Genomic DNA, 16235 nt, shown 5'->3' with positions numbered 1-16235 from the left:
TCACATGACACCGATCACGTGAGACAGCAAACAGGAACCTGACTCGTTCCTCGGTGGATTGAGATACATTTTAGGAAGCGGTTTTAGAAAAAGCGACAGAATCGCGCTGACATAAAATTACCCGAAAATCACAGCAGACCAGTGAATAAAAAAGAAGAAGTCACCAGATTTAGTAAGAGTTTCTATTATATTCTGTTGTCTTGTTTTTCTATTTCATTCTATTGTGTGGTTGTTTTCTTTGCTTTATTTTATTCTATTCTGTTGTGTAACGTGAATGTTTTCTATTCTGTTCTATGTTGTTGTTGTTGTTGTTCTGCTCTAATCTATTCTTTTGTGTGGTTTTCTATTTGATTCTATTGTGTTGTTGTTCAGCTGTAATCTTGTTTTTCTGCTCTATATTGTGTTGTTTTCCTATTTCACTTTATTGTAATGTTTTTCTGCTCTATTCTATTTTACTGCATTGTGGTTTCTGTTCTATTTTAATTTCTTTCTTTCTGTTTGTTCCAGCCACATTTAAATCATTCTTGATCTTTCACTAACATCTAATTGTTGTAGAATATAATGGCCATTGTAGCATAAACACATTATAGGATACAATGAGAGATAAATAAAGCATTAAAATGTCAAATGAAGCTACTGGTAAAACACTGTGGAATAAAGAGGGAACTGTGTTTGTGAGGGAGTTTTACGGCTTGGATTGGAGGAAAAAGTTGTGGCTGTTGTGACAGTTATGCAGAACACTCACCTGACCATCATATGATTATAAAGACCTCAGAGAGTGTTCAGGGCAACGGTCACATAAATACATTTATCAGTTCTCAGGTGACCTGGCAGCTTGAAATTTTTTTTTTTTTACAATTTTTTATTGTGTCATTACACACAGATTACATCATGCATCTGCAGATATGGCGTCCACTTTCTTTGATGTGCCGTGTGTTTGTCCAGAAAAACCCACAGACAAACTGACACATGCACGCACACATAGCACTTTGTTGTGTTACCCTGAAGGCCGTGCCTCTGGGTAAAGAGGCGGCAGAACAAGCAGCACTCTCCAAAATCTGATGAATGACATATAAAGCAGCGGAGGAAACTTAATCACTTTGTGTAAGTGGCTTTTTAATTCTATAACCTCCTATTCATGCACATGTTAAACATCACTTTACCTTTGTTCCCTTGATTCTGTCTCATCGTCCTTTCCGTCATTATCCTCCTCTCCAGGTTCTCCTTCCTCAGCTCCCATAGTTGTGCAATGGATCGGCCTCTTCTGGGCCGACTGTCAGCCCGGGGCTGCTGCTCCTCCAGCACCCTGAAGGCCTGGCTGCCAATCCTCTCCTGGCTGCCCAGGTACAAGCTGAAGTGGCTTCAGCTGGATCTGCTTGCAGGCCTCACTGTCGGGCTGACGACTGTACCGCAGGCGCTGGCTTACGCTGAAGTAGCCGGCCTCCCTGTGCAGGTGAATCCTCTGGGTTTATTTGTGAAGGTTTATACTTTGGATTCAACTTCTGTTGAGGTTCAGCTCTCCTCTCAGATATCTTAGCCGGACTAAGATCAATCACAGAGTTGTTTAAATCGTCTTGCTCCGGTATTCTTTATTCTTTATTTGGATCCCCATTACCTCGCTGGTTTTCCTGGTGTCCAACAAAACATCCAGAAAGAATAACATGGACAGCAGAAGAGAACAAGTGGGCATCCCCTCTGTGTGTTTTGTCTCCCCTTCTGAAGTGCAGAGAGTTTAAATCACGATGGTGTCTATCAATAACATCCTGTATTGTTCTGTTCAATTTTAACTGATTGCTTTCACTAAAAGATCATCCTCTTTATGTATTTATCGTGATTGACTGACAGAATTATGTTTTTCATTATTGTGAAAACCTATGGTGCACATGTATTAAAGTCAAAGTTAAAGTGAGCACAGGGAAACTTTCACCTTTCAGCAGATTCATGTGTAAGATAAGGTTTACAGTGTCCTATTTTTGAGTGGAGAGGTGGTTAAATCAGTCATTAAAATCCATCTAACAGCGTTTCTCTCCACAGTACGGACTCTACTCTTCCTTCATGGGGGGGTTCATCTACACGTTCCTGGGGACGTCTAAGGATGTGACACTGGGTCCCACGGCCATCATGTCCCTGCTGTGTTTCTCCGTGGTGGGAGGGCAGCCACACCGAGCCGTGCTGCTCAGCCTGCTCTGTGGACTCATCCAGGCTGGAATGGCATTACTGAGATTAGGTGATTAGAGTCAAGTGGAAACCTTTTTTTAGTCGACACGCATGAGCCGAGTGGAACAAATGTACTAAGAAAAATATTTTTATATTAGCCCAAGACCAATGATATTTTATTGTTTATTCTTCCAGTCTGTAAAATGAAGCGTGCATCAAAACCTGCTACAACAGCATTACCGTATAAGAAACTACTTGTTGAACTGTGTTGAAACTTCCTACCACCACATCTATGACTTCCTCTGCTTAACCACACACACTTTCTGTGAAGTCTGTTGATCTCTCAACCATTTTAGTTTTATTATACTTTGGTTCAAGGTCGGTGTCATCGCTCAGGAAATCATGCATTGCTTTGCGTGTCTTCTGCAGGTTTCCTGCTGGACTTCATCTCTTTCCCTGTTATAAAAGGCTTTACTTGTGCTGCTGCGCTAACCATTGGCTTCGGCCAGGTCAAGGTGAGAGTTAACACATAGAAACACCAGGTACCACTTCCAGTCCTCATTACCATACATGTCTAAGATGTGTATGAGGTTATTTAGGAACGGTGTCTCTATTAGATAGTTTGTCCATCAGAGACAAAGGAGAAGTGTTTGTGTTAAGTAAAAGAAATGGTTCAGCTGTCTCCCACTTCAAGATAGTTCTCATAGTGACACCATTTCACATAAAAAAAACGAATTAACACATCTTTCTCTTAACACACCCATGTTACATAATATATACAACGGTGTTCCACTGCTGCAGCCTCACGTGGTTTGTATGACCAGCGGCTTATGGTGGCTGATGTTCTGTATGAGTCAGTTTACAGACTTAATGGTTTCCTCTTCTTGTGCCACCTTTAGTATTCATCTTTATACGGTCATTGTCACTTGTTTGAACACTGTTTACACTGTCCAGCCAAAGTTGCATAGGTTCACTTTTAACTGGGACCCCAAAACTCTACTGCTGCGTCAACAGTTTGTATTCATAAAGAAGACAAATATACCCTCGTACGCCAAAGTTTTAAACTGAAAAACCTCCTCTTGTTCACCCACTGTGTTCATATTTGACCAGATCTACAACTCCTCTCAGTGTCAGTGGATTCAGCTGATGGTGGTCCCGTTGTTTCTGTTTCCAGAATATTCTGGGAGTCCAGGGTGTTCCTCACGAGTTCTTCCTGGAGGTTTACTACACCTTCTACAAGATCCCAGAGGCCAGGATCGGCGATGTGGTGCTGGGCTTTCTTTGTCTCGCTCTGCTGGTCATGTTGCTGTATATGAAGATGAGTCTGGGCTCGGAGGACGCTCCCACCTGCTCCAGAGTGGCCAGGAAACTAGTGTGGGCTGTTGCTACGAGTCAGTACCTGTGTGGTTGTGACCATGTGTCTGTGAGTGTGCATGCGCTTGTTATCTTCAAATGCACAGGCAACCATGGAAGGATTAAGAAAAATGAATATCCAAAATGACTATAACGGACTTTATTTGGTTTGAATGAGTGTTATTCCAGGCTACAGATATCTTTATCTTCCTCATTTTGTTCATGTCTTCTCTGTCGTGGTCAGTGCGTAACGCTCTTGTGGTCGTGGCTGCATCCTTCGTCGCATTTTCCTGCAACGCTTACGGTTATCCTGTGTTTACGGTGACTGGGGAGACTTCCCAGGGGCTCCCACCATTCAGACCTCCACCCACCTCAGACACCACAGCCAACGGCACCGTCGTCTCCTTCGGAGAGATGGTACAGGTAAGGAGCAGAGAGACGATGCTGCTCTCACTTCCACAAAAGCTTTCCAGTTCACACGTGGAGCAGCTGACCAGCCAGGCTCTCTGTGTGTTTTGTGCAGGGCCTTGGAGGAGGGCTCGCTGTCATTCCCTTCATGGGTCTGTTGGAAAGCATTGCAATTGCGAAAGCTTTTGGTAAGTGTCTTTAGCCACGCTAGTAGTGAATGGATGGCCACGTTTGGTCCAGACTGAACTATCTCAACAACTGTTACATGAAATTTAGTTCAGGCATTCCTTATCCTCAGAGGATGATTGAATTGAGATCTATTTGCATGGATTGACATTCAATTTAGTACAGAAATCCATGCCCCGCTCTGAATGACTTGTCATAACTTTGGTGATCCCCTACATTTTCCTCTAGCGCCATCATCAGGCCCAAATGTTACTTAGTCCAATACTTTATTTATGACAAGATACCTGCAGAACTAATGATATCCCGTCAGCCCCAGCTGTACTTTACGTTTTGTTCGAATTACCAACTAACATCGTGAAAAAGGGAAAGATCATAACTGCTAAACATCAGCATGATAGCATTGTGATTGTGAACATGTCAGCCTTCGGCTCAGAGCGGCACCATAGAGCTGCTAGCGTATAGCCGGAGACTTTTTACTTTTTAGCTCCTTCAAGAGTGTTTCATCAGACTTTCAACCAATTTTAACTCACTGTTTCTCCTCAGCCAGTCAGAACGACTACAGAATTGATGCCAACCAAGAGCTGCTGGCAATTGGTGTGACCAACATCATGGGCTCCTTTGTGTCAGCCTACCCTGTCACTGGCAGCTTTGGGAGGTGTGTGTTTGTGTGTTTGTGTGAGAGAGCGAGTGAGAAGGCAACAGAGAGAACTCGGTTGTCTAATATTTATGTTTTCTCCTCACATCCAGGACAGCAGTGAACTCCCAGACTGGTGTTTGCACTCCAGCTGGAGGGATCATCACCAGTGAGTTTCACTGTTCCTCTTCTGGCCTCTTGTGGCGATGCACACTTCTCTGTCTCCTTTCTTCCTTTTTTCTCTCTCGCCTCTGATGAGTTGTTGTCATGGAGGTCAGAGGTGGAATTGAAAAAAGGAAATGTCTTTCGCAGACATGACAAGAGAGACAACATTCCTCTTAAACAGAGGCAGCCCAGCTTGTGGGCATCAGCAAGCTACTGCCTCTAATACAATAGAGGCAAACAAAATTGATGATTAATATTATATTATTATAATAATAGCATCTTCAGGGTAAAACCATGCATATGCACATCACTATAATATCTGAAGAGCATAAGGTTGTTGGCTGTTCTCTACTCAAACGACACAAAGAAAATGTCTTACAACAAAACAATAAACAAGCTTATTTTCGTGACTTTCCATTCTCTTTCTCTATCTTTATTTCTCTTGCTTTCTCTTTCTCTTTGTCTCTCTCTCTCTCTCTCTCTCTCTCTCTCTCTCTCACTTGTATTTCAGTATGTGTTTAATTTTCTTTTCTGCTGAGTCTGTGCATTTGCCTTAGTTTGGAAAAGGGGAATCCCTCTAAACCTCTCCCCTTTTCTCACTCTGTTTTTTTCAGGTGTGGTAGTGTTGCTTTCCCTGGCGTTCCTCATGCCGGCCTTCTACTACATCCCCAAAGCCGCTCTAGCTGCTGTTATCATCTGTGCAGTAGCTCCCATGGCGGATTATCGCGTCGTTGCCAAGATGTGGAAGATACGCAGTAGGTGTCCTGTCTGTCTTGCATGTATTTGTTTGTTTATTTGTGGTCTAATGCTTGCGTGTCTCCCACAGAGCTGGACCTGCTGCCTTTTGTTGTGACGTTCTTGATGAGTTTCTGGCAGGTGCAGTACGGCATCGTAGGCGGTGTAGCTGTATCTGGAGCTCTGCTGCTGTACAACACCGCGAGACCACCGATAAAGGTAATATTCTGTACAGGACAGTGAGTATGACACCATAGGGAAGATACAAAAGTCATTTGCTTGGGTTAGAGGCATCGTTACTGGACATGAGTAGTACTCATGCATCTTTTTGCATTAACTCTTGCTCTTCCTCTGAGTGTGAATGTCATAAAATCCCAGTATCAAACTGTTCAAGAGTAGCAGCTTGTGTCTGTGTTCACGTCATGTTGTTGTTGTGTGCAGGTGTCTGATCACGGTGTGCTTGTGATGGAGTTGGGCAATGGACTGAGTTTTCCTGCCACAGAGTATCTCAGCCACATCATGCACACTCAGGCTCTGCAGGGTTTGTTTGATAGTCTCTCTTGGTTTCCACCTCCTCTCTTTCAGATATGACTCTAAATTTATCCACCTGTCTTTCTCCCCTCTAACATGTCTCCCCAGCATCTCCCCCGCGGTCAGTGGTCCTGGATTGCCATCATGTCAGCATCATAGATTACACAGTGATCAGCGAGCTCAGGGACCTGCTGAGGCAGTTCAAACTGCGAGAAGTGCAACTGGTCTTTTCCAGATTGCAGGTTTGCCTTTTTGTTTTCATTTTTAATTTAGTTGTTATACCAAACACAACAAATCATATGTTGGTCCCTCTGTTTTTATCTCACACCCTCTGTACCTGTCTTCCTTCCTTCCACCTTTAGCTCTCTGTTCTGGAGGTTCTCCTCGCAGCTGATCTGCAGGGCTTCAGGTATACAGACAGCGTGGAGGCTGCGCTGCAGATGGAGTCGGAGAGCTTGAACACTGATCCGTGACGTTATCAAGTTTTCAAATTGAAGAGGGATGAACTACCTCCAAAAACTGATGAACTGGACAGCTCGACTTGACAGCACCATCATTGCAACATTGGACCAGAAGTCTGATACTGTGTTTTATAGCATTTTATATTCTTTTGAGGGACATAATGCTTTTTGTGTGAATGAGGATGTAATGACAGAAATAGTATTCACTGCAATATATATATTTTTACTAACAGAGAACTCCCTCTGTTACATATAAGGGCTAAAGGTGATCTTCGAGGGACCAAATCTGAATATACACATTAGGAATAGTGACTTAATAATGAACAGAACAGAGCAAAGGTAACACCTGTGCCACCTCTCAATATTGACTTTGCTATGTAAAAGGAAATTATGATTGGTTTCTCTTATTTTTATGTTGGAAAAGAAAATGGATCTAATTGACTCATGTGGTGGAAGATTTCTATGTTTGATCAGGTGGAGAGTTGTGGTTCAAATATTCAATTGCAACAAACAGAGTCTCCGAAGGAATCAAAGTTGTCTTTCCATCTGTCCTCCTCGCCATCCTCCCTATTGCTCTGCCCTTGAACCAGTTCACAAAACAACACATACTTTTACCGTCACATTCCACTCTTTTGATTACTCTATAATCATACAATATTGCCAAAAATATGTTTTCACGAGACTAATGATATCTCTCTATTCTACGACAAGCCGGATCAAATACAACACGTTATACCATTTGTGTCATTTGTTAATGTGAATCAGAATCCTCGTCGGAGTCAGTGATATAGTCGGGTAAGGAGTACAGGTCGGGGTCGGTCGTTTTTGTCATCAGTTGATGTTGCACAGGTAGCGTGTTTATAATGAGGCGGCGACTTATTGGTATGAAACAGGTTATGCAAATGAAGAAAGCCAACACGATAATTCCTACAGAGATCAGTGTACTCTTCCAGGTATGCCATAGGCGCATGAAGAAATCAGGCTCTGGGGTGTCGTCTCTGGCCATCGCGTCTTGTAATTTAGTCATGTTTAATATTGCCTAATGAATAATGCCACCATCTGCGTCATTTTCCGGAATGAATGTGCAGCAGTGTTCACCTATAATAGCACAAACACCCCCTTGGGCTGCTGTGAGTTGGTCTAACACCATTCGGTTCTGCATAATCATTAATCGCATGGAGGTCAATTCTTCGCGGATTCCTTTTACTACAGTTAAGGTCATGTTCACAAAGCTTTTGAAACGATAGTCAACTGTTTCAATACGCAAAGTATTTTTGCCCACTCCTACCCAAGGGAACAGACCCCATAGTACCTTTTTACCTGTCCCTGCATGTTTAAATTCATCTGGGACATTTGAACCCCAAACTGAGTCGTGGGGTTTAAAATCTAGATAAGGATTTTGGTCTGTCTCACGTTTCTTACGTGTTGCTGTTGCTGCGGCGGAGATAATGAATGTGTGATCTGTGATACGAACAGGTGCACATACTCCGTCCCATTCCGGTGGGAGAGATGCATAAACTGAATGATCACATAACCACCATCCTTGTGTAACAGGATATGTGCCATTGTGTCCTGGGACCGCGGTTTGGCTTGCAGCAAAACTGTTGGCATCAGTGGGGCAATCGAATGGGTTGGTGGCCTCGTGCTTGAAACCTCTACAGGACCAAACAGTCTCATTCCAGTAAACGGGATACGAAGCTAACTCCTGATTTGCTAATTCTTGACAATGTGTCACGTTGTGTCCTGTTATGTTAACGCATGAAAAACGATAAGCAGGGTATATATTTGTATTGCAATCAAAGTCTGCGGCCATTTTACCCTCTATAACGATATGTTCGCAGATATCGAGCCTCAGACGTCCCACTGGAACGGTGCCATTTCGAGCGTAGCATGTTGTAAAATGTGTTTTTGGATCTAGGGACGCCTGGGTCACAAAAGATGAGGTTGATGAGCTACTGCCAATGAACCTTTTAATCATGTGTTGGCCGTCACATTCGGGCCCTTTCAGGAGATCCCAAAATGAGAGTGCATGGTGGTACCATTTGATTGCCAAACCGGAGAAACATCCCTCAGATGGGCCAATTTGACTAGCCGTAATGAGAGGCTGATGAGAATTAGATGGTATCAGAAAACATACGTAACAATTTGTAACATTGGCTTCTTTTGCCGTGAACTGTGCGTAGCGCCACCACATGTTCATAGAATAAGGATTTGTGGGTGATATGCCTTTGTCAAGCCAGCTAAGTTCCAAACTCACACCTGCCAGTCTCTTGCGCCGTTTTAGTGCCGTTTCGTTGGTTGTTATGCTGTCGTTGTGTTGTTTTTGTGTGTCGTTGAGTTGAAAGTCGGTGTGTTCAGGTTATGGTGGTGAATATGATGCAGAATAATAGGCAGAACAGTCAAAAAGGCTGCAACACAAATAACAGTTAATGTTCCCCGGGTGCCCCATATGCGACGGAGTGGACTCCATGGACGTTGTGTTTCAGGCATGATTTTTTAAATGGTGTTTACAGCCAACCAGTTTGTATGGAATTCACCCGAGCAACTGGTTTATGTGAACAGTTCTGTTTATGTTGACACCGTGAGGTTTCCACAGAAAACTGTCAGAGACACTGTATACACCACTCTTTACGTGTGTGTGCTACTATATGTGTATTTGTGGGTGTGGTGCTGAATGGGTAGCTCCCGTGGTGGCTATCCACTTGTTGCACCCTCGTGGGCAGATGACGTTCTGCCACTTTAACTGCTGTGTGGGTCACCAACAGGATCTGGAATGGGCCTTGCCACCGCTTAGCTTTCCAGTTCTTCCTTCTGAAGTCTTTCACCACCACGAAGTCACCAGGCTGTAGTTTATGCAGCGGACCCGTAGCTTCCTTGGGAAGCGCCGCTACAACCTGTTTCCTTATGTCAGATAAAGTGGAAGAGAGGTTAGTGCAATAGGTCAGCATGTCATCTTCACACAGTGTAGTAGAAGGGAGTGGTGTTCCTGGAGCTTCCACACCAATGTGGAGAGGAACTGCAAAAAGGATTTTGAATGGACTTAAGTTGCGTGTTCGTTTCCTCATCCTCATGTACATCAGAACCAAAGGCAGCGCTTTTGTCCAGGATAAACCTGTGTCTGTGCAACACTTGGCTAATTTTGTTTTCAGTGTTCCGTTCTCTCTCTCCACCGCTCCTCCACTGGCAGGATGGTATGCACAGTGTGTCTTTAAGTCAATACCCATGTATGCACTCAATTCTGTGATTGCTTGGTTAACAAAGTGTGAACCATTGTCACTGGAAATCTTAGTTGGGATTCCCCAGCGAGGAATGATTTCTGAAATCAGTGCCTTTGCTACAGTTGCCGCTGTCTGTTTGCTGGACGGGAAAACTTCAACCCATTTGGACCACATGTCTACCAATACTAGACAGTGTTTCTTACCTTCCGATGGGGAGAGTTCCACAAAGTCCATCATTACATGTTTAAATGGCCTTGTAGGTGGTGGATGTGCTGCTCGATGTGATACTGGCACTGGGCGACCTACATTGTGTGTTGCACATGTAATGCATGCTTGACAAAATGTTTGTGCGTAAGCTGCAAAGCCCTTTGTGAACCATGTTGCATCGATGATACTTAACATTCCCCCTTTTGACACATGGTCTAACCCATGTGTCAATTTCGCATAATGTGGGAAGAAATGTTTAGGTAAACAAGGGTTACCGTTCGGACCATACCAAGTACCGTCAGTGAGTGTGGAGTTGGAGGAGGACCAGAGGCGTCTCTCATCCGAAGTAGAGAGTGACTGCATGGCTTTTAAGAGAGGAGGGCAGTGAAACCATGACACAAACAGGTTTGGGGAGAAGACGCCTAGCAGCAGCTTTTGCAGCTAAATCTGCACGCTCATTTCCCTTTTGAGATGTCGTCGGTGTTTGATGTGTGCGGTGTACATTTGCAAACAGCAATAGCTGTGGGCAACAAAATTGCGTCCAATAGTTCTGCTATCAGTGTGTGATGTAGCACTGGTTTGCCATCTGATTTAAGGAAATTTCTGTGTTTCCACAATGCGCCAAAATCGTGAACCACGCCAAAAGCGTATCTGGAATCTGTGTGAATGGTTGCAGTTTTACCCTTTGCCTGTTTACAAGCTTCTGTGAGTGTGATTAGCTCTGCTGCTTGGGCTGAGAGGTGACACGGGAGAGGTCCGGAACAGAGAACAGCTGAGTCTGAAACAACAGAGAAACCCACAAGATTAGTACCAGTGAAGGGATCCTGTGAAGCAGATCCGTCAACATACATTACCCAGTCACTGTTGAGTAGAGGTGTGTCCGAGAGGTCAGGACGAGGAGTGCACTGAGCTTGGAGCTCAGCCAAACAGTTATGCTCCTCTCCGTCCTCAGGGATGGGGAGTAGAGATGCAGGATTAAGAACATTGCAGCGTCTAACCGTGACATTAGGCATGTCGAGGAGACATGTGTGATAACGTAGGTAACGTGCTGCAGAAAGGTGAGACGATTTCTGTTCTAGGAGAATTAACGAAACCGAGTGTGGAACTAGTAAAGTTAGTGGAGCATAGCCCACTATGTCACGAGAGGCTATAAGAGCCCTTTCTGCAGAAGCCACTGCGCGGAGACACTGTGGTAAACCTGCAGCAACAGGATCGAGTTTGGCCGAGAAATATGCGACAGGACGCAATTTATCACCATGAGGCTGTAAGAGTACCGATGTCATACAGCTGGACCGTTCATCAACTGTTTGAGTGAAGTCTTTTTTGGATCAGGCAGACCGAGAGTGGGTGGAGTCTATAAGGCACATTTCATGTCTGTGAAAGCTTTTGAGGCTGCTGGGAGCCACTGAATTTTGTCATGAGCGGTGAGATTTTTTCCCGTGTATCAATGCAGAGAGAGGTTGTTCAAGCTGAGAGTAATTTGGAATAAATGAACGACAGTAAGAACACATCCCTAAAAATGACATCATTTGTTTCTTTGTTTGAGGTTTTGGAAGTGTCACAATTGAGGCAATGCGTTTTAGCGAGAGTGTTTTGCCTTTACCGGAAATGTCATGACCTAGGAAATGGACGTTTTGTGAAACAAACTGTAGTTTAGATAGGCTGGCTTTATGTCCTTCTGCTGCAAGATGTTTAAGAAGTTTGAGCGTGTCCTGCTGGCATTGTTGTTGTGTTGGAGCTGCAATGAGACAATCATCAACATATTGCAGAAGAGCGGACCCTGGAGACAGAGTGAGTGCTTCGTTGTAAATAGTAGGTGATTCTGTGTAGCCCTGACATAAACGAGTGAAAGTGTATGGCTTGCCATTAAAATTAAATGCGAACCAGAACTGACTGTCTTTGTCCACTGGGACACTGAAAAAGCATTTGAGAGATCAACCACCGAAAACCATTGAGAATCAGATGGAACCTGTGCCATAATGGTGTATGGGTTGGGGACATTTGGGGCTTGTGCGTGGACGGCTGCATTAACTGCTTTGAGGTCCTGCACAAAGCGCCACTCTGTTGGTTTGTCTGCATCTCTGATCTTTTTAACAGGAAAAATAGGTGTTCTTATCGGAGAGTCAGGACATGGAACAATGACCCCGGCCTGTAAGAGGGAGTTGAACACTGGTGTAATACCGTCAATGGCCTCTTGGCGCAGTGGGTATTGATGTTTATGTGGACGGAAGTCTGAGCGAGGTGTGATGACCACAGGTTGGCAGTTTTTGATGAGTCCCACGTCATATTTATGCGATGCCCACAATGTTGCTTGAACAGAGCTGAGGGCAGGGGAAATAGAGGAGACATCAGTCACAAACATGTCAGTGTGTGCGTCAGGTAATGTGTTATTTTCATCCATGACATAAATAGATCTTAGAGCAGGTGTGGAAAATGCAAATGGTTGTTTAAAGAAGCCTGTCGAATGAGAGCGCATGATGGTTGGGTCAGCTGTAGACTGCCAATCTGTCAGTGTCTCACACGTGGCGACAAAAGGACCCAAGTCTCTCCACTGGTCCATCGTGGCTTTGGACAAGGAGATGTGTGGGAAGGAACCAGGCACCTGGAAGAGGGGCTGCTGTGAGGAGGTGAGAGAAACAGAAACAGCTGATTTAAATGTAGACCAAAACAGTGTAGAACACTGAATGTAATCATTTAAATCCTGCAGAAACAACTGTTCATATGATTTATCTGGCTCATGTGACACATGTGCTGTACAATGGAGATGTGAAGAGGCCATGCACTGTGCTCCAGCCTGGACGCGTTCTGCAGTCAGACGAGACAGTTGTGTTAGCGCATCGACAGGGATCCACCACTGGTACACGAACAGAGGATCACAAAGGGTTGATTTCACCATCTGAGTGACTATTCACCCGCAATCCTGTGGGAGTAGAGATAAGGCTGATGCCAAAAGAACATATGAGATCTCTGCCCATTAGATTAATGGGACAGAGAGAGGACAACAGAAATTAATGTTTCGTCGTTATGTCAGGTTCAGCGTCAGTTGAGTCAGTGTGTGTACTTGTCATGGGAATGTTAAAGTTTTCAACAACTGTTAAACCTGATGCCCCTTGAGAGTAAACATGTCTGCCACTCAACTTTTGATTAGGAAAATGCTTTTGTTGTATCACAGAGTGTGTTGCTCCTGAATCAACTAAAAAGATAATTGTTTCCCTTGTATTTCAACCATAGCAGCGGGCATATCTTTAAAAGATCCTTCTAACAATTTTGCATAAGTGTGTGTAAGAAAAGGCTTTTGTTGTTTCTCTAAATATTTTATGATGTCAATGAGAGCTTGTTGTTGCTCCTGTGTGTGTGTGTGTGTGTGTGTGTATGTGTGAGGTTAGTGCAGGAAGCGTTTCTTCATTGCAGGCGGCGGTGTGTGTGTGTGTTTTACTTCCCTTATCATGATGAGTTGGCGGAGTGGAGGTCGTCTCCTCCCCACGTGCACATCCCTCCCCTCCTTCTTGAAGTCAGTCTGAACCATGGTATTGGTTCCTGCTGTCTCGACCATCATTGCCATCATGATTGTTCTTCTGAGGTTTGTCCGGTAGGCGACAGTCTCTTGCCCAGTGTCCATCTTTTTCGCAGTTGAAACATTTGAGGATGTATGTTGTGTGCTGTTAAAGTTACATCTTTCAGGTGTGGTAGGAGTATACTCTTTATCGATTACGTAGGTCAAGGTCGCAATTATACGATTTCAGAGTTTTGTCTGAATGCAATCGTTAGTTCGTAAATTGTTCCTATCTTCCTCTATGGTCAAGGTCGTGATTAAATATCAATAAATATCAATCATTCCTATCTTCCTTGTTGGTCAAGGTCGTGATTAAATACGATAACGTATCAATCATTCCTATCTTCCAAGTAAAGAAAAATGTGGATGATGATGGACCAGAAACCTGTTACACTTATTTTATTGATCAATACACATTTTAAGTATCCGGTTAAGACAAATTATCATCATTAGAGACCCTAATTACTAAACAGAGTTTGTATTTCTCCTGTTTGCATTAAAATCAATTTGAAATTTAGAATATCAACTTCTTACCCGGATTGAAGAAATTACTTCTTTGTTTTGGATCGTTGTGAAGTCAATCAGGTCTCTCTGGAAGCCGGTCCCCTCTCTCCTTGTCTAATGAGGTATGGGGCAGAATCAGTTTTTGGTGTATCCTGAAGGGGTCCCAACCCAGACGACCTCGGAGTCCCGATGGAGCTTCAAACGATCTCACTTCTGACACCAAGTTGTGGTGGAAGATTTCTATGTTTGATCAGGTGGAGAGTTGTGGTTCAAATATTCAATTGCAACAAACAGAGTCTCCGAAGGAATCAAAGTTGTCTTTCCGTTTATTCAAGCTTGCAAGCTGGGAAAAGGGTTCAACAGCCACGTATCTCAGTGAGCTGCCGGAATCTCTTCATTCATACATTGTATTACATCGTGATTTATACAAGCACATGCACCCCCCTCCAGGGCCCACTATGACGACAAACCAAGAAACCGTGTGAATGTCTTGGATAAGAATTGAGAAGAACAAAGAACAGAGTGTATTGGTTTCGATAAGGCATATGGCCATCTGTCCTCCTCCCCATCCTCCCTATTGCTCTGCCCTTGAACCAGTTCACAAAACAACACATATTTTTACCGTCACATTACATATAAGGGCTAAAGGTGATCTTCGAGGGACCAAATCTGAATATACACATTAGGAATAGTGACTTAATAATGAACAGAACAGAGCAAACACCTGTGCCACCTTTCAATATTGACTTTGCTATGTAAAAGGAAATTAGGATTGGTTTCTCTTATTTTTATGTTGGAAAAGAAAATGGATCTAATTGACTCATCACGATGACTAATTGAGTTACATTGTTAACCCAAATCACCACATCTGTACAAGGATTTTTACAGAATAGAAAGTTTACATTTTCATATGTAATGTAATGTCATGTAATGTAATGTCATATGAATTGAAGTGTGTTTGTGTTGTAGTGAAGTCACCTGATTGGTCCCAGCATCATGTCATGTATATTGGTGTCATCATGGAGGATCTTTAATGCCAAATATTAAGAGAGATTCATCCGTGGACACGCAGCATTTAGTAAGCAGAGGTTTCTGGTGATTTCCATATCACAAACTATGAACTATGATACACGCATTATATGAGTAAGTCTAATATGAAATATGTGACCTTTACAATGACCTTTACAATACATGGCCTGAGCAACTTGTCCAGTGTTTTCCAGCTTAAAGGCCACCTCAGATATGAGGTTGTGTTTATATTATACAGTATTTGTTCTTCCACTTAATTAAAGTATGTATCTGTGTAAAAAATCAAAACATGAATTGTTTCAACATTAAATAAACGCCATCAAGTACTACACATTTTAACACGAAGTTTGCAAAACGTTACTTATATTAGTAGTTTTATATCAGTTGTACAGTTGGGGGGAAAGTCCAGCAGGACACAAGCTGGTTTCAAGAGGATGAAGTGTTCTATTCATGCATCGTCCTAAACACATCATCCATCAGCTGTGTCTTTTAGTGATTATTAACCAGGATGTTAGATCACCCTGAAAAGTTCCCCATCACCGATGTGGATTTTCAGGACTATGATATGAGAAACTGTGCTTGTGAAGCTGTTCATGTCTTCTTTGTCGATAAAGGAATAAGATAGGAAAGAAATATGTCTATTTATGACACAGTTGAAAACACACATTAAGCTCAACGTTATTCTGTCACTGTTTTGTTTGTTACTTTTGTTTTTGATTATTTCACGTTTTTGTCATATCAGTGAAAGTGTTTGAGCTAATGTTGTTAAACAAAATTACGATTCAATCACTGGGAGGGGAAAAGAATCAAATTAGTTTACTAGATCCGGAGATCAATAAAGTGTACACCTCAGGGGCTGGATGGTGGCTGGATGGAGACCTCTCAGTCGGCAGGTGACGTCTCGATAAAGGAACTCATGAAGTGGTGGCTCAAAAAGGGCTAAAAAACACAAGATTAAAAAGGATTAACAGCTAAATAGTTCGCAACACCCGTAAATAAGTTAGACTCGAGCTAATGAGCTAAGTGTTTTGCCACAACGTGCGAAGATTTGACAAATCAATATCTGACCGGCCGTATCTGTCTAGAAGTCTCAG

General features: G+C 43.2%; 1 protein-coding gene across 1 annotated transcript; it reads left to right on the top strand.

Annotated features, from left to right (window-relative positions):
- The first annotated feature begins 45 nt into the window (after positions 1–45).
- On the top strand, positions 46–8239 carry slc26a11 (solute carrier family 26 member 11). Its single transcript, XM_034541029.1, has 15 exons — positions 46–172; positions 884–1104; positions 1219–1453; positions 2035–2227; positions 2587–2672; positions 3332–3548; positions 3755–3933; positions 4034–4106; positions 4648–4759; positions 4852–4907; positions 5518–5658; positions 5730–5857; positions 6080–6179; positions 6278–6411; positions 6532–8239. The coding sequence occupies exons 3-15, from the start codon at positions 1250–1252 to the stop codon at positions 6640–6642; spliced, it is 1734 nt and encodes a 577-aa protein (XP_034396920.1). The 5' UTR covers positions 46–172; positions 884–1104; positions 1219–1249; the 3' UTR covers positions 6643–8239.
- Positions 8240–16235: the final 7996 nt, after the last annotated feature.

Source organism: Cyclopterus lumpus, chromosome 1, assembly GCF_009769545.1.
Source record: "Cyclopterus lumpus isolate fCycLum1 chromosome 1, fCycLum1.pri, whole genome shotgun sequence".
Lineage (NCBI taxonomy): Eukaryota > Metazoa > Chordata > Actinopteri > Perciformes > Cyclopteridae > Cyclopterus > Cyclopterus lumpus.
Note: the sequence above shows the minus strand (reverse complement) of the source record. Positions and strands in the feature narration are given on the sequence as shown.